The sequence below is a fragment of the Haemaphysalis longicornis genome, unplaced genomic scaffold (genome assembly GCF_048455015.1).
Source record: "Haemaphysalis longicornis isolate Haplotype H1 unplaced genomic scaffold, Haemaphysalis longicornis Haplotype H1 scaffold_49, whole genome shotgun sequence".
In the NCBI taxonomy this organism is placed as follows: Eukaryota; Metazoa; Arthropoda; class Arachnida; order Ixodida; family Ixodidae; genus Haemaphysalis; species Haemaphysalis longicornis.
The window spans coordinates 319,877-338,536 of record NW_027526384.1 but is presented as its reverse complement, the minus strand read 5'-3'; the positions used below and the strand labels follow the sequence as shown (position 1 = coordinate 338,536).

The 18,660-nt window shown below is 47.6% G+C and overlaps 1 protein-coding gene and 1 long non-coding RNA gene across 5 annotated transcripts in view; one reads left to right on the top strand and one right to left on the bottom strand.

Annotated features, from left to right (window-relative positions):
* Nucleotides 1-18,660, top strand: part of LOC144137726 (uncharacterized) — a 283,271-nt gene that overhangs the window by 227,445 nt on the left and 37,166 nt on the right. The window contains exon 1 of one of the 4 annotated variants that reach the window (XM_077669667.1): nt 147-300. The exons of the other annotated variants lie outside the window; for them this stretch is intronic. Coding sequence (XP_077525793.1) covers nt 299-300 — 2 coding nt within the window. The 5' untranslated portion in view covers nt 147-298. Of the gene's footprint in view, nt 1-146; nt 301-18,660 lie in introns of those variants that run through there. 4 annotated transcript variants of the gene reach the window in all.
* The window catches only part of LOC144137727 (uncharacterized), a 241,073-nt gene that overhangs the window by 199,259 nt on the left and 23,154 nt on the right, over nt 1-18,660 (bottom strand). The gene's annotated exons all lie outside the window — the stretch shown is intronic.

Sequence of the window (18,660 nt, the reverse complement as noted above, 5' to 3'; positions counted from 1 at the left end):
AAGCTGCTTTATAAATTGCGAGATTCTTTTTTTCTTCTGTTTTCGCTGCGGGCATCGCGCGACGCCGTCTGTCCTCCTGCGAGAACACAGCTGCAACGCGTGCACTGCCGCGTCACCGGCGTCATATCAGCTGCGCGCCTGGAAAAAACGGGAACGCGTTCGCCATTTTTTGCTCCTCCGCGCCTTTGGCGTGTCCACGTGCTTAGCGGGACAATAACACCTTGCGCCCACAAGACACGTGCGGTCAGCGAATACGCCGCCCCCGCAGCGTTCGACGGACCCCTCTGCGCCGCCGGCAATGTGAGTGTGTATACGTTCCATTGAAAACGATTGTTTGTGTGTACGAGGGTGAAATGCAATCCAACACTCAATAGCGCTTCGGAGGAGTGCTGGGAAGTTAATGGAATTGCTCGATCAGGCGCACGGGAGATCGGTGGCTGACCAGTCGAGCGTGAGGTTACGGGTTCCATTCGCGACTATTATTTTTTCAATCAAAACAAAAATTTATCCGACGTTTTTTTTTTTTTTTGCAAGTGATAAAACTCCGGAAGATCTTTGGCCATAACGCCCACGAAATATCAATATCGATGATTCTGATTATGGGGGTTGAACACGCCGATGCTACACAGACGAATAGGCGCGCAGTAGTGGATTAATTTTGACCACCTGGGGATATTTAACGTGCGCCGAAATCTCGTACACACGGGCGTTTTTTTGCTTTTCGCCTCCATCAGAAAAGCGGCCGCCGCTGCCGGGAATCGAACCCGCGTCCTTGCGCTCATCAGCCCCACGCCTTAGCCAGCGAGTAACCGCGGCGGGTAAATGTAAATATTGGTGAGTTCCTGGACTCCTGAAGCCGAAGCGGATATTTTGGGATTAATTTCAGATGCATTTATTTTAACGGGCATAAAAAGTACCGGAATGTTTCTTCTTTTCATTTTTTTCTCCCCCCAATTGTAGCTTTTCCAGCGTGTAGAGGCTCGGAGGCCGTAATAAGGCGTCGACCCAGTGAACTTGAGCTTCACAATAGGAAGCGTTAATTCTGTTCTAGTTGGTGTTCAATTCGGCGAAGCCGTATGTGGGCGATAGAATGCGCCGTAGTAGATACGACTGCAGATTATTGCCAACTGCAGTTATTAAACACACGCGGAATGATCGTGTATACAATGGGGCGCTTCAGTGTTTTCTCTTCATGTACACGCTGCCTCTCATTCCTAATGTTCTACGTCATCCGTCAGCCACACTGGGCTTGTGAGAATCCCATTAGCAGAGCGTCGATCCGTCAACCACGTCAAATTAGTAGCTTGTAGCTTCCTCTTTGATAGACATTTATCGGTTACTTTCACGGAACAGAACGCCACCCGCGCAACATCTCGCGCACATAAACCGTTTTTCGTTTCCCAACTTTCCCGCCACCCCGCAGCCCTGACACATTTTCAACGGCGGTGCGCATTTGCGCGAACCGCTTGTATTATGCCTGTCAGAGCGCCGTCGTTCTCGTTGAAATAGCGCGTGCGGTGAACCATCATAAAAAATTCTAAAGCATTCCGCTCTAACTTACAAAGAGAAAAACGCCGACTGGTATGTTTTTAAAGCTGTGCGCACGTGTTCGCATCTGTAACGCTATGTTCGCATATGTCCATATGTAGCCTGTGCATGCGGCAAACGCAGTTTTATAACGGAGACATATAGTACCTGTAATACGAGGCGCGCCGTGCTTAGCGTGTACTGATCACCATTCCGTAGTGTTCGTCAGCGTGCCCCAATACACTTGGGCTCTTTAACGTTCCCATCCGCCCGAAACACGACATCCACAGCCGGGAGTCGAACCCACCAACTCGCGCTAAGCAACATAATGACTTAGCCGCTGTGCGGCTGAGATTTGCCACCTCGCCCAACTGAAAAAAGAAAAAGAAAAATTTAACCACCTTTTTGCCTCCACGACAGATGAAAAGCTTCGCCTCGTTACTTCGCTATTTTTTTTTTTTTTTGGACAGAGCAATGGCGGCCGGTTTAGAAGAGAAATGGTATCTTTCTAACCCCCCCTCCCCTCTCCCCCATTTTCACCCTGGTTAAAACTAAATCGCTTTATTGGAGTTCCCGCTTTACATGGATTTTGTCACGGCCCCCACTGCAGTGCAGATAGAGAAAATATCGCCCGCATTTAATGAAATACCGCCTATAGCGAACTCAGTTTATACCTGCCCCGAGTTCTTTATGTTAACGGCGATTTACGGTTCCTTGTAGGCGGCGAAGGTGAGGCGTTATGCTGCTGCGACTGCATTTTAACACCGTCGCGTCGACGGCCGCCAGGCGTAAACAATATGGCCATTTGTTTGCTGCTCACCGCGCACTGCCGTTAAACGCTATCTGAATCCGTGCCCGCGGTAGCTGCGTCCACGGAACCAGGAGCGCAGGAGCAGCGATGCAGGCTTTAGTGTAAACAAACAAGGTAAAGCTAAGCCGGAACTTCGTACGTGGTCGCTGCGGGGAAAAAGAGTTCCGGCTGCTTCACCCACGCGTCGTCGCGCGTGGCACGTGGAACGTGAGTGCGCATTGTTCGTCGTCGGCCTCGTATTTATGATGCAGCCGTACGGCATCTGAGCATCGCCTGCGATCTTTTATGATCCGGGTAGCGATTTCGTACGGAGGAAGAAGAAGACACGGAGACAATAAACGTTACCCTTTACCTCTCTGTAGTGTATCTCTCTCGATGGCTGCTTGTGTGATCGCGGAATGAAGGCAGTCGCCGTTTGCGCCCATCGCCAAGGCTTGATTTCTCTCAATAAACAAGTTAATTTTCTCTCGCTAGTAACGCATGAGTACCTTATATATATCTGTGCAATTACATCCCGCAGCTCCCTGCGGGGCCTGTTAATGCGTAAGAATTCTTTGCCAACTGCTATTCATCTACCCAAAAATGCATGATATCCGAAGGTAACACTTGTGATCGTTGTAATTGAACAAATTTTAAGGAACCAAGAGTTTTAATGGAATAAAAATAAAAATAAATGAACCAAATAAAAATGTCGGTCTTATACACCGCCATCACAACAGTGAGACTAAAATAAGAAATCTGAAAAAAAAATGCGAATTAAAAAAAAACTGAAAAAGTACCAACTCGGCATTGCCCTCTGTCCGCATAAAAATAGATAATTGGTGAAGTTAAAGCATTATATCATTATAAGAGTGTAATTGTACATTATTCGTATGTACAAAAATAACTTAAGCAGAAGATAAGCAGCGTATACATGCTTACTCATTAGTAGACAATGCTCAGAATTTGGCACATCTTTGTAGCTTGTGCAAGAATTTGTAAAAATTTCTGGGGCTTTCGTTTTCGAATTCAGTTCCGTTTTTTTTAAGCTTGTATTTACCGTTGGACAAACTTTTTCAACACGAAAGTGTTTTATGCCGCGGTACACAAACCTCACCGACTTCATATCCAAACGGAAATGACATCACCTGAACAATTTCAATTGACCTGGCGGCGCTAGGATTCGACCCCACGATCACTCCGACCGCAACGGGAGGTGTGAAACGCGCTGCCAACTAGGCCATGAAGTCCAGCGCGACTGGCTGTACGAACGCGCCTTATGTCCTTCCCTCTCACTTGTCCATTCAGATGGTGCTGCCGTCTAGGAGAGGTGACGCGAAGTAGTGCGTCGTGACGCTAACGAGAACCAATAGTTGGCGCCTTGGCAGGGCAGAGTATAGCAGCGCAAGCTAGTATGTTTATCCATCCACCGAACTCTGTGAACCGAGCTACGAACTCCGCCTCTCGCCTTCCACAAGCTGAGCTCGTCGCAACGCAAGCGTTTGGCGTACACGCCACGGAGCAGGACCAATGTGGTCGCACCTTTACCTAAGCGACCCACCAGCAGAACGTCGCTCGCCAAGCACACCCACTAGACTGTTGGCGACCCGCAAATCTTGCTCCTTTCGCTGTAGCGTACTGTGACTTCACCAAACGATTCGCTGACAACCCGTTAGGTTTCGTTTGCACGGTTTCCGAGCGCCTGGGGTTTCAATCGGATTTGCGCAATGATCCGGCGCGTGCAATCCAGTGTCTAATGTTGATGCGTCTAACGGTGCCATACCGACGAAATATAAATAGCGATGTGCAAGTTCATATTTGATGCACAATAAACATTCAAATGCTACTGTGAAAGCACGTTTCACTTTTGTGTTTTACCGATTCCTGTGAAAGAAGGATCAACCACATTTTTTTTTATTTACCCTGCACTCGTCTATGCACCGCCTGTTCAAAGGGTTGGCCAGTTAGCCTGTGCACGCTCCTAGTTGTACACACACATGCGTTTGGTGCATGCGCATTTTTTATTCACGTCTCTAGTACGCAGGCTTGTCTGCGCCAAGCACCGAACAAAATAAGTTGCCTTAATCCATGGCGTGAACATGGTTAGGCAGAGAAGCCAGCCGACACAAATGACACAAAACACGATTTACCCGGGCACGGTCCGAACTAGCACAAGAAACAAAACACGACTCTTGGTAATTTGAAATGTTGCACACCCCTCAGTTACCTAGCCTCATCAAACTTGGAAGAACTACAGTTTTATTGGCGGACAAATGCGGGGCTGTCCGTTTCATGGTGGCTTTGGGATGCTGCTGGTATGATTCAGGAGCGGTGCTTGACTAATGTTGTCTGCATTGAAACTGCGACTGAGAGTTACCCATGATGCCTGCTGAAATAAAACAGCCCACGGTTTATGCAGTTGTTTGTGGCAGTTGAACGTCATGCAATATTTTCGGGGTAGTCAGCGATATAATATGAATTACAGCCGTTTTATTCAATCATACTCATTTCGTACAAGCCCGGGCATTGGAAGCAGACGGGTATGCCTAAATATTTATAGCTCCCCGATGAACTAACCGGTTATGCCCAGCAAATAAAACTCGGAGTAACGATATAGTCGTCTTAGCGTTTATGTACATATTGTTTGTTTCTGGTTAGTTCTGATAAAATACCAGTTGATGTCATTTTCGGCAACCATGCTCATCTTACAAAAGACCATGTATTGGCAGCTGACAGGAACTCTGAAATGCTTGAAAACTACGCGGTAAACTAACTGATTATGGCAAGTAAATGAAACTCGGCCTAACTATAACGTCATTTTAGCGGCCAATTGCCCGGTTACTTTCATCCAAGCTATCTTCTTTCTTATTTTTGCAAGATCTCTTTTCCAAGGCGACGTTAAATTCGGAGCCACTGAGCATTCGCGAAACACTTTGCCGCAGAGTGTTTTAGTGGGTCAACATTGAACACGATTGAGATAGGAAGGGGGGCGGGGCTGTAAAACCGGCTATTATGTGAAGCCCACGTGAGCCACACAGGAGCCATAGTCCTTTTGGCAGTTTAAGCGCTTCCAGAAAATGAATACCACCTTTAATGGCTTTCAAAACCTAATTTCAAGCTTCGAAGTGCTCTTGACAGAAGATAAAAGTAGAGCTGAGGTTTTAGCACCAAAGGGACATCCGGTCAACGTGAACCTTAGCGCCGGGTCTTTGACCTCAGATTAGAAAGCACGAACACAGCCTAAAAGGCTCTACGAGTATTTTTGCTACACGTGAAAAACCTTTCCCTGTGTCCCTAATATATAATGTTAGTAGCTATACTTCACTTGTTGGTTTACTCAACAGGCTCTTTAATGTCCCGCCACTGTTCACCTAATTACTTATCACTGCATTATTGCAATGTTTTGCTACGAAAACGAATGGCTGTCTTCTTGTTTCCTCCATTTTGAAACCAAAATCAGCCAGCGATTTGCAACGCACGCCGTATAAAATCGTTTTCCTTCCGGTGACACATTATTACCGACTCGGAAATTGGGAAATGCTCCTGCTAAGTCCAGCTGGATCCGTTCCCCGTTGGCATACGAGGGAGATTATCGGCCCCCGTATTGAAGCATCTATGCCAGCATGCGACCAATGGGAGCGGATGGACGGCCAAGGACGCTACTGTTCTCAAAAAGGCAACTATCTACAAAAGAGTAGGGCCATTCGACGCTTTTGTCCTCCCCAACATCGCATACGTTCATTTATAGGCGTTCCCCACTTGGCGTTTTTACGACGGCCGCTCGATAACCCCCGCGTGCCGTTAAGACGAGGGAGGCGTCCACCCCCCAGAACAGAAGGCCTGGAGCTTGATTCATTTCAGACTACTCTTCAACAAGCCACGAGCTATTAGTTGCTCTCTAAAAGCTCGCGATTATCACTGAAGTTTTTAGTAAACCGCAATCAAATTTGGCCTTGTTCGCTTTGTGGTATTCATGAAGAAGTGGTTTTTATGTTTGGGTGGTGACGAAGCGGCCCTCGTGGTCACTGTCGGGCCCCCCTCCTTCCTCGCGGGGTTTTACAGCTGCGCGTTGTTGCACCTGGCCGAAGAGGAGCCGTAAAGCCCGCCGTGATGGCCGGAGTCTTGCGCGCGGCATCGTGCGTGCTAACTTTGCCGTGCTTTGTGATCGCGGCCGTTCGGGGACCGACCGCATCGGCTCTTTTCTTTCCCGCCGCATTCCGCCCCCGCCTATTGTTCCGTTGCGTAGCAGTCCGTATCGAAACGTACTCCCGCAAAAAAGTCGAATAGCCTGACCGTATATGTGGGCCCGCGTGGCCGCCGCCTCGTTCGATGGTGCGGTCCTGACGGTCGGCGTTTGTCTCAATTGTGCGATCCGGTCGTAACGCTGCCCGTATAAAAAGGAAACGAAAGAGAACTGAAAGAATGACGAAAATGCGCAGCTAACGTACTAAATCCTCATACCAAACGCAAAATAAATAAAATGGAAGCTAAGGTATAGGAAGCTCAGTTCTTTTTGTTGTTGTTTCGGGATTAACTGTAGCTATCCTAAGCTATCTCTCCCTATATTTATAGAAAACTGATGGGCTTTAACGTGGATCATTCTCAAACTACTCGCTTGAAATTTGGTGGCGGTGTTGACGCGTGAGCGATGAAGCTCCAACATAGAAAGAGGGAGAGTGAACAAGAGTGGAGAGCGGAGGTTGGGAGGACAGTGGATAATGGAGAGGGAAAGGTGTCGTTTTAGGAAGTCCTGAAACGTCCTTTCGGCGACAAACTCGTTGCCAACGGATACGTTGTGAGCAGAGCCGTAGCCAGAATTTTTTTCGGAAGGGATTATGGGTTTCGGGAAGGGGGTAGTTTTGCCGAAAGCAAAAGTAAGTATTGCTTACGCGCTGCCTGGAAAAGATTTCGGGAAGAGTTCGAACCCCCCTCCCCCCCCCCCCTCCTTCTCTGGGTACGGCCCTGGTTGTGAGCAGTTTTCGTGCACATTCAGCTTACTTCTGCCACGCTTTCACATAGGAACCACAGTTATCAACAGTAATTTACTACATTGATGTTTCAACCACCCTAGGCCATCGCCCTGGCAGGGCCAATGAGTAAGCGCCATGGCACTACTATACGGGTCCCTCTTCCTCTTCTTGCCCCATTCTTGCCTCCAAGTTTTTCCCCTTCGCATCGCTTCTCTGCTTCTAATGATGCGGACATGCTATGCGCAGTAGAGGGATGAGAACAAATTTGGCGCCCTTCCGCAAACGTCAGTAGAAATGCCCGGACGACTACAACGTTTCGCCCCACACGCCGGTGGCGGTGATGTCGAAAGGGGTGCAGGAGCCAGACAGGCCCGCACTATACGGCTGCCCCTGCTGCCCGCTCGACATCGCGGCAGATTCCCCATAGGCGCAGTCTCCACGGGCCTTGCCATGGAGGCGTGCCCGCTCATCTCGTCAGCTGCGCGGACCACGCGAGCAGCTTGTTCCCTGGAGACGCTCGTTTGCCTCGCGCCATTTGCACGGTCTTTTTTGCCCGGCTTCGTCCCTTTTCTGTAGGTCGGCCAGCACTGTATCGATGTCCTCTCTGCCTTATTCTTGTTTATTGTTTGGTTGCCTCTTCTCGGTTTTTGGCCACGCTGATAGTCTGGCTTCTGAGAACGGGAGCGTGAGATGAGCTTGCGAAAGAGAAGTTCTGTGTGAATGTTTTCGCAGGGTGTAATGCTCACAAAAGGAAAATGTTGCCTAACTGGTACCTACCGCTGCTTATTAGATGGTATCGGTAGCTTCGACCTGCTCCCACGGCAGCGCTTATTACAGTACGAGGATAAAACATTACCATCCCTTCCTGAACAAAGTTGATTGAGAGAAGCGGGAAGGCTTTCTCGCATCAAAACTGCGTCAAAACCTACGCTAAAAGGGCAACCAACCCTCGCTCGCTGAAAGTGCGTGCAATCAATCGTCGGAACTCTTCAAAGACCCGATTCCCGAACGAAGAATGAACCCATGCGATGATTTTTGGCGCACTATGTGAGCGCATCTACGAACAATCTAAATGTATACCAATACGTGATAAACGAGATAAACTGTACTCCTTCATCATAATCGATGCGTGTATTGTCTTATCTAGAACCGTTCCTTTTTCACGACTTTCAAGTAACCGTTTTGACACAATGGAAGCCCGGTTTTGTGCATGCGCCGTGTGTCCAGCGTTCTTATTGGAGCTTTTCAATCGACGAATCGGTATAGGGGGAAATGCTTTAGTTTTTTGAAAGACACCATTGGTCTCATTGAGAAAGCTTTGGATTTAAGAAAGCTTTGGCTTTAAGAAAATGACCAGGAGTTCTTCGAAATCCTTAGCAAAGCGACTGGGTGGCTTTAGATTGTTCCTTAAGACGATGACATCCATGGGCGAGGTGGTGTTCCGGCAATTGATTGATTGATTGATTGATTGATTGATTGATTGATTGATTGATTGATTGATTGATTGATTGATTGATTGATTGATTGATTGATTGATTGATTGATTGATTGATTGATTGATTGAAAACACGTCTATTCCATTTTGTTGCGCTTGGACGGGTGTTGTGGGCACAGGAAGCACAGAACAGAGAGATGGTGCGCCGCACAGTGGTTGAGAAGAAGTGCGTAAGAGCGAGTGGGCCGACAGTCCTTGACTCGTCAGCCCGAACACCACCCCCAACCATCAGGGGAGGGACTGCTGCGCACAGCCAGGCGATGTGGAGAGAAAGTTGCGTTAAATGTAGGAAGTACTGGGAGTAGAATGCATCCTCATCATTCCCGCTCTCCATCCTCCCTTTCTGCAGTTCCGGCTGAGCTGCGTTTGGGTGGGGAGAGGAAGCCAGACTACGGACGGACGGACATTTAGCTGTCGCTAAAACTGGCAGCGTAAATGCATCCACATTTAAATCTTCCACACACAGATTCCGCGACAAGCTCATCGCCTTCTTACAAATATTAACCCGGAGTCATCCATTAAACCCGAATTAAATCCGACAGTACAAAGGCCAGGCAACCCTGCAGACATTCAAAGTTGACACAAGAAGATTGCTGGCACTCTGACTCAAACGTTTACGCTAACCAAAATACCGAATACCTCACCGGTGCACGCGCGTTTGTTTTATATGGGCGCCTCCTTCCTGCGTCATTAAAGCCCCTACTCGAAAGTCATGTCAGGTATTTAGTTGCCCGTAGACATACAAAACGCGTCCCCAGCCTTATTAATTGCTCTCCACTCAGTAGCACTTTCAGCGTCAATCCTTTCCACGCACGTGTTCGTAATTCCGCTGGCGTATTTTCAGCCGTTGCATCCGTTTGCGCTACGAGATAGACACAATAAGCCGAGCAGGGCTTTTCATGGCACCCAATAATGGGACTTGGCTGCCAGCTCGACGGAAGTACGCACACGTGCGAGGAAGAAAGCACGGCACACTACTAAAGTACACTTGGCGAAACGGGTACAGGGGGCTCGCCTATCAGCTGATGCGCAGCGACTGAGTCTATCCGTTCCTCGTCCACGCTGCCTCTAAAAGCCCCGTGAAAACTCCGCGGCTGTATACGTGGGTTTGATTCCGGCTCCGTCGCATTTTCGCCCGACCCCTCGCTCCGTAATTTGTTTTCCCTCGGGATCATGGGGATGACTGCGCCGGGCATGCTGCTGCATCGCGACTGGCTCGTGAAGGCTTCCTCCCCGTCCCTTTTATTCACCCGCCCTTCTGTTTCCGTCCTCTTTGTTTGAGGTGCGAACTCTTCGTCGAGGGGATTTGGGATTTGGAGCGCTGGTAATCCCGTCGCCGTTTTGGAGACTTACGTGATTGGCCAGAACGCGCGCCGCTCCCTGCAACGACGGCTGCGGGCCTGTTTGCAATCAGTAGTAGTATTCGGCTTCAACGCAACGGTGCGCTGTCGTGTGGATGCCGCCGGTAGTCCAACTGGGTTCCGCTTTGCTGCCCTAGGCTTGCCGCGAAACTGCAACCAAACTAGTTTTCGAGCGCTTGTGGTGTATTTAGCGCTTCTCTGGACTTGCGCGCGAAAACAAAAAAAAAAATACTTGAAAACTTGACTTTAAAATTCAGCTTGAACGAAAAACCTCAGGAAGGGAAACACGGACACAATGCTGTCCTACGTGCTGTGGTTTTTCGTCCAAGCTGAATTTTCAAGTCTACATGAACCAACTCGCCCAAACCCAAGCTAGACTTGAGAAAGAGGGGTGGGGGGGGGGGGGGGGGTAGAGTAAGGGAGCAAGTGGAATGAATGTATTTTACACTCATGAAAGCGAACTGCGGATATATTGATGCGAAGGACTGCCGAAACTGAGGAAGAATATAACGGTGACAATGTTCTCGATCTCGTGGACCGGCTAGTGAACCCTGGATAATTTCATGGAACGGCAGTGCAGCCACTTCTGCAATAATGAAGCTTGCAGGAATTGAATTGTAGTCGGAGTTTGCGCGCCTTCCCGAGTCCGTGGTTGGAAATTTTCAATGTTCAAAAAATAACCGCCGACTCGCCTGACCTCACGGGGAGTCGGCGGTACCCTGAAGAAAAAACTTTCTTTGACTCACTAGCGTATCGCAACCAAGACGCACTGCAGGAAAACCACCTCTACACACTGGGAGAGCACATGATGGTGATAATGATGATGATGATAATGATGATGATGATGATGACACAAGAAAAAAAACGCTTCCCGTTGTCGGATTCGAACCTGGGTCCCTTGCGCAATGAAGCCGACGGCTATCCGACTGCGCCTTTCAGACGTGGCCGACAATAGGAGGGGGGAAGGGGGGGTGGGGGGCTGGGGCGGTCACGCTTTTTCGTTAAGGACTCGTTTGCGGTCAACTGAGTTTGTTCTTTGACTCCCAAACAGCTTGAACTTTGATCGTTGACACTTGGACTTTAAATCTCGGCTAATTTGCACTTTGATCGTTGGTGCTACTTTGGCTCTCAAACAGTTTGCACTTTGATCGCTGACGCTTGGACTTTGAATGTCAGCTAGCTTGCTTTTTGATCGTTGGTGCTTTGACTTTGATTGCAGCGGCTTTGACTTCGGCACTTCGCCGTTTGATTTTCGCACGCAAGATAGCTTCGCGTTTCAACCGTTGGCGTAGTTAGACGGAAAGGATGTGAATTTTTTTTGGTCGCCTGTCGTCATTAAGCTTATTGCGATGTCTGCTTTACGCGTAGAGATGGCAGGCACTACCTTTTGTGTGTGTGTGTGGAGCACACGTTCCTAAATACGTAAAAATTTCCTATGTTATCGCGCATGCACGCGGTTATAATTCAGATGAAACTGAGCCCGCTACGGGGCATGAAAGAGCAGATCAAGCATTCTAATCGACAGCGCGTTTCTTTCTGTTTACCAGAACTTGATGTGGCTGATTCAGCATTGCTAGGTAAGACGTGAGAACGTCTCAATGACGTCAGTGCCGTTTCGTCACAAGCAACCATCGTGATCGTTGCCATCGCCATCTCTGCCGACGTATAACATGATCATTTATGGTTGCAACACACTGTACACCTAGAGCTGGTCATGTAATTCCAACTTTTTCACCTCCTATTGGCTGGAAGGCTATATACAAATCACCTTTGACACATCTAATAGTATCAATGTGCAATTAGCTGTTAAAAACTAAATGCTGTGCACAGAGCACAAAAAGCCGGACGGACTCAAGGGGTCCTGAAATGAGGACTCCTTCCCAGGTATGACTGCTTTAGGGAGACGTTTATTCCTCCTTCCTCCTCAGGAACAACACAAATTTCTATCGCTCGCTTCTGCGAAAATCGTTGCTTCAAGTACTACTCTCAATAAATATTCAATAAAAGAAAACATTAACCGTGCCTCTTCATCATAACAGCATGCCTTTTAAGATAGGTGCGATATTACTTCCATTCGTTTTATTGAGTCGAAGGCGTGAAATAAAAAAAAGTGTATTTCTTATGCATGAGATCACATTCTCCCACGTCCATAGCTGGCTTTGGTTGTTTCCCTGCCTCAACTCGCCCCGAGGTGCAGTTCAGGCAACGCTGCAAGCAGAGCTAAGCCGAAACGTGAGAAGCGTATAGCCCGCTACGGCGCACCGAAACCGCGCACAGCACCGGGCTAGCGCGTGGTCGATGGGAACGGCGGCTGAAAATCGCGGGCTCCGGCGGAAATTGCTTCTTGCGGATGACTTCCTGGCCGCACGGACCTGTGCGCACACCTGCGGCCTTCTTCCGGGTGGACGGTTATTTTCTCGGTGTACCCGGCGGGCCGAGGTGCCGATGTTGGTGTGCTGCGCCGGTGGCTGGAGTTGTCGCCGCAGCGTAAATGTGAGCCCCTCCCTCCCCCTTCCCCTTTCCCAACGCTGCCGGTGATTGCCCGCTACAACAAAGTTCGATCTCTGGCATGAGGTAGGTGGAGCTACCGCGCGAGGAGTGTCCGGGTGCTAATCACGAATTCCACTCGCGCCGCTTCCTGAAGAAGCACGGTAGGCTCCTCACACGAAGAAGCTTGTTGGTGTTTCCAGTGGATACGTTCTCCAAATTCTTGAATTCTCCTTTGCCAGCCCATACTCCTTTTCCCGTCAGGAATGTTTTCCCTTAATCCTTGTCACTCAATCCGGTCAATTCCGGCGCTCAGATTTCTGCTGTTAGAGCAGAAGAAGCCTTGCTACCTTGACGGTGTCGACAGTCCACTACGTCATCATGATTCTGAATTTCTGTTTCATTGTCGGTCCAAAAATATCCGGAAGGAGACAAAAGATCTGATTTAACCTTATCTAGGGTCCGGGATAAAAGAAAAAGTTGCACAAGAATTGGTTATTCAAAGCAACTTTGGTAATCGTGGCTCAGCGACTTGTTTTAACCTCCTTGGGCTCAGCCATCTACACCTCCCGTTAAATGTTCAGGCTTCTCTCGCAGCATAACAACAACAATAAAAAACCTGGGCCATCGCCACTAACGTGAAATCTGGGGAGGGCGAAGCTTGCAGCGCGTAAGTGTATATTCAAATATTGCAAGTTTCTCTCTTGCCGCGCGCTGACATACGCGACATCCCCATTACAAAAACAGAGAAGAAGTGAAATAAAAAAAAAAAAAGGAAATTTCAAAGTTAAAGCGAGTACGGAGCGAAATAGAAGCAAGCAAGCAAGCACGAACGAAAAACGATTGTCCCGGTGCTGTGCACGATTACGTTCTAGCGCGAGGCGTTGGACGAATGCCTCGGTGTTTTAGTACCGTGACTACATGAGAATACGACGACATGAGACGCCGACAGTCCGAGCTCATAAGGGGCTTCGCCCGTAAAAGAACGTTAGCGCGGTATCGCCAACCCGAGGCGATTGCCCATAAGTGGATTGAGGAACTTGAATAGCGTCACCGCTCTCTCTCAGGAATGCTCCTCTCGTTCGTATTGAGGAGAGAGAAGCCGTCAGTTGTTCGTGCAACCTGCAGTACTGCGTTGTTGTTCCTCAGCGCCTACGACCTTCGTCTGGTTATAAAAACTATTTTGCAGGGGAAAAAAAACTCAATAAAAAAACGTTGGATAAGTAGACCAGTCTGTACCATGAACTTAGCCAAAATACGTCATAATTCACAAACTGCCATACTCGTATTGATGTAAGACGAAAACCCGCAGGGTTTTGTTAAAACGATTATATACTGAAATAACCCTTTCTAAATATATCCGAAGGCGCAAATATGTGACCTCCGCGAAACACCATGTATTTAATTTTTAACGCTCTTAATCACATGTTCCTGTACGCTATCCATTTGACCACGACCTTGACTATTGCTTCGTGTCGTACGTTGCTCTTGCATTACTAACTTCACTCAAACAGTTATCAACAGTGTTTATCACTTGACAGCGACGGCGACGTCTGAAATAAACGACAAAAAAAATCCCTGCATGTTTCTATACTAATCACAGCTTATATAACATGCGGTGTTCCTGGCCGTTTACTCATCTTTCTTTCAATGGTTTACTATTTCAGTTCAGTCACTTGGGGGTGTAAATGGAACCTACATTATTCATCGTTTCTGCTCCCGTGCCCGCGCCCAAACGCAAAGGAAATGCGGAGTACGGCAGAACGGCAGCTTGACGCATAAAGCGGAAGTTGGACGTTAGCTGGGACGTTGCTTGCGGTAATGCTGATGATTACGATGATGATGGCCCATCGTGCAACGGCCACTTAGTTGCTTGCCTCGAGGCGGAAGCCAATGAAGGAAGGCTGTTCCTTGTTTCCGTCGTCCCGTCCCCATGTTTACCGCAATTAGCGCGCACTCAGGTAACGGAAGTTTGCATTATTGCGCGAATGGCTTCCAGTAATTTCCCTTTTTCTTATGGTTTTCCTCTGGGAGGGTGTTAGAATTAAAGGACGATGACTTTGTCACGTTCCAGCGAAATTTGGCATACGGTTGGAACGAAAAGGACGCAGCAGTAACTCGGTGCCAACGAACGAGAGATTTACTTGTGTACTTGTCACGCATGTTCCCTGTAAGCTGAGTTATATGTACTGTCCTGTGACGTTTCCCTTCATGCACTTTATAAAGGTTTACTAGGATTTTACTGAGAGCAATGTTTGTTTTTAATTTTCGGGGCCCTCTTTTTAACTCACGCTCTTTATAACACCCGTGGGTCCGCGTCGTCACAATCCAGCCAAATATCCAATTTATGTAGGAGCAAATGGTTCAATAACGAGGCGCAAGCGCACTCTCGATTCGACCCGAAAATGTAATCTGCAATGTAACACCGTCCGCGTTAACGCTGCCGCATTAAAAAAATAGTTCTAGTTACCCTCCTTTTCAAAATCGAGGCACTGGAAGCGACGTGTGATGTCTAGCTTCGAAATAGTATTCCTTTAAAGTATAACATTTCCTTTTCATTCTTTCTTTTGTCTATTTTCTCGAAAAGGGAGGGGATGCGGGCCTTGCATCGACATGTGTTCAGAATCGAAGGAAAAGTACAGTACTCCTGTTCCGCATTCATCCTTCTCCCAGGAACTCTCTGCGGATGTTTCTGTTCGAGACTTTCTGAAGGTTAAAAATTCTGATCAGAATGCAAATCAATAGTTCTTCACTGGCGTTATGCGCTTACGCACTTTGAATACATAGGTAACAGTTTCCGCCTAGGAAACGAGTGCGAAGGAGATTGTTCTCCTCACTAAGACATGGGTGCAGGCAGTGATGAAAAAGTATTTGTGGGGGTTCAACGGGTTGCTTATAGCTCTAAATTTTCAGGTGGGAATTATCGGATAAATGCGGAAGCCACTCTGCTATGCACTGTGGTTCCTTGAGGTTGGCTTTGCCTTTTCACACGTAAGCGTTGCTAAGAAGTTGTTTTCATGCGCTATAGCAGTAATCTGGTAGGGGCTCATTTATCCAGTCCATACAAAGCGCCTTATACCAAACCCCTTCAAAGTCAACTTCACTGCATTGCACAAGAGGTCTGCGAGGAAGCCATCTTAAGGCACACGTAAAGAATCTGATATATATATATATATATATATATATATATATATATATATATATATATATATATATATATATATATATATATAGGGTTTGGAAATGAGGGGCTCGTTAGGAAATACAGAAATAAATGCCGGCAGTCTACAATGCCAAAGAAGGCATAGGGGAAGGTTAGACTATTTTTTTACCGTTAGTGACGTTACATTATTATTAATTTTTATTAATTACGTGAGAAAGAAAGAAAGAAAAACACGCGCTCAGAGTGGGCACCGAACCGAAAGGCGTGGGTTCGGTCCCCACTCTGGGCGCGTGTTTTTCTTTCTTTAGCGCATTTTAATAAATACCTTCATAGATTCCACCTGTTTCCATAAAACGCTGTGCACCAATGCTGTTTAGGGTAGGCTTGTCTACTTTACATAAATGCATTGCTAGAAAAAAAAAGTCTAGCGGCAATACAAGCGGTATTATAAGAAACTATTGAGGCGCTAGGGTCTTCTATTAGTAGCATTTCCGTACACTGCGAAAGCGCAACACATCAAGCATTGAAAACGGACTCACGGGTTTATTCTCTGAGTTCACTTTCCCCTTCTTAAGCATTAAAGAATCACATCTTCACCACAATTTATTGCCCTTATTGGTTTAAATGGGTTGTACACAGGGGAAACCTTGAAACGCACGCACGCACACACCCCGCGCACATGCGTACACAACTTGTCCATTAGCAGTTTTTCCCTCAGGGGGGAGACAGCGAAAAGCGAGCGTTTGTTTTGTCGCTACCCTCAGCGGCGGCCATAATTCACGTCGATGAATTCTAATTACGCCCGCAGAAAAGCGCACCGGGGGTTTAAAATTAGAGAATTTTAATTTGAATCGATGCCTGCGTTGGGGGACGTCTGTGTGCGAAAATGGGCAGCGACTTCGCGCTATCCTTTCCTCATAGTTCGCGACGTACTTAGAGGAAGGCTTGGGGACCGTGTGCTCACGTATCAATGCCATTTATAATGAACTAATGTCCTTCCCATCAAGGAAACAAAAAAGTTGGAGAATAAAAAGTTTGTAGGCGCATTGCTGCTGAGCTGAACAAGACAACAGTGCGGAAAGCGAAAAGAAACGCCACACGTGCAGGTGACAAGCTAGCGCTGCATCGCAAACATCATCGCGTTCCGTCGCTCTGAATGGCACGATTTCACGTGACACAGGCAGCAATGTGATAGTTTAAGTTTTGCATTTAGCTTTGCTAAACCTAGATTTAAGTGCCTACTACTATGCAATGGATATAAAAGCAAGGTTGGCTAATTGGGCGTTTAAATTTATGGGTTCAGACGTGCGGGGTGTGGTCATTGCATAATTATTGCAAGGCCCTCTGAAATTAGCCGAGGACGCCCACCGTTTGAAACACACAGTCTTTGCAATGTCTTTCACTTCTTCGAAGGAATATTTGATATATACCTGAAATGCAGCCGTACGGCTACGAAGGAAAGATATACAGCTTTCTCAGAAACTTCGCAGTTCAAGAGAAATTTGTCCTGGTCCAGAATTTGAACCCCGGACAACCGCCTATCTAGGGCAGTCGCTCTACCAACTGAGCTAACAAGGAGGCTAGCCGTTTGTCCAGCCGTTTGTCCAGATCCAGAACTTTGTAGCCGATGAGGCTGCATTTCGGGCGGATGTCAAATTTCCCTCTTCAGAAATAAACTCCAGCTTGGGTATCTCCCACAAATCTGGTCGGTATTTCATTTCTTTTTTCTGTTAGATGACAGTTTTGAATAGTTTAGAGGTGGCCATTTTCGTAAGCGCGACGCGGGTAGCGTTATTATTTATGGTATGTGCACAGCGCCCATGACACCTACAGACCGATGCTTTCTCGCAGTAGGCCCACACTTACGGAGGTGTAGGATTTACAAGTAGCCAGACTTTTTTGCTTTGTTTTCTAATTGGCGTCGTGCATTTACCTAATATTTTCTCCCGCAGAGCCTCTGCACGTATTGACAATGGTGGGAGCTGTTAGTCGCACTCCGTTACCAAATTAAACTAAATCGACTCCGGCTATTCAAAGCGCGACGCAACCCGTAACGGGTTTTCGCGGACTTCCAGCGTGTCCTTAGAGTGTGCTGCTAGACTACTAACGGCACTACAAACTATGGTTACTACCAACGATTTGAACGGGCCCATTCAAAATGAGGAAAACGCCGTGGCCCTAAACGAGTATGCAGACGGAACGTAACGGGTCCATTCAACACGAGGTATTGAAAAGGCTCGGGTGGGTTGGCAGATGGCGGGCGGAAGCCGTCAGTGTCATCGAGTTACAGCAACAGGTGGCCGCAATTTTGCAGCTTTTTTTGTTTTGTATCGCTACCCCTTCGTGCAACGCCACACCGCTAACACATTCTGGCGTACAGCAATGTGACGTGTGCTACCTCCGCTGCAAAAGCTTGCCAAGCAAATCGCCTTTGGGAGCGCTTAAACACCGAACACACGGTATGCAATTAGGCTTATTCACTGCAAGTGCATGAGAACTTTTTAAAGCGATAGCTTTCGTAGTCGGACCGTTAGCGTTCTGTCAAACAACGAAGGCCGGAAAGCTCTGAAAAGATCTCTCGATCCACGGCGCATGCGTGAAACCGGGGTTGCATTGTGTCAAGACGGTTACTTGAAAGTTGCGAAAAAGGAACGGTTCTAGGTAAGACAATACACTCATCGATCATGAAGAAGGAGTACATTGGCATACCTTCATCTCATAAACCATGCATCGGTATGCATTGAGATCGTTCTTAGATGCGTTTGCTTCGTGCGTGAAAAATCGCGGCGTGGTTTTGTTCTTGGTTTGCGATTTGGATCTTTGAAGGTTTTACGATCGATTGGGCGCACTTCTGGAGAAGATTTTGC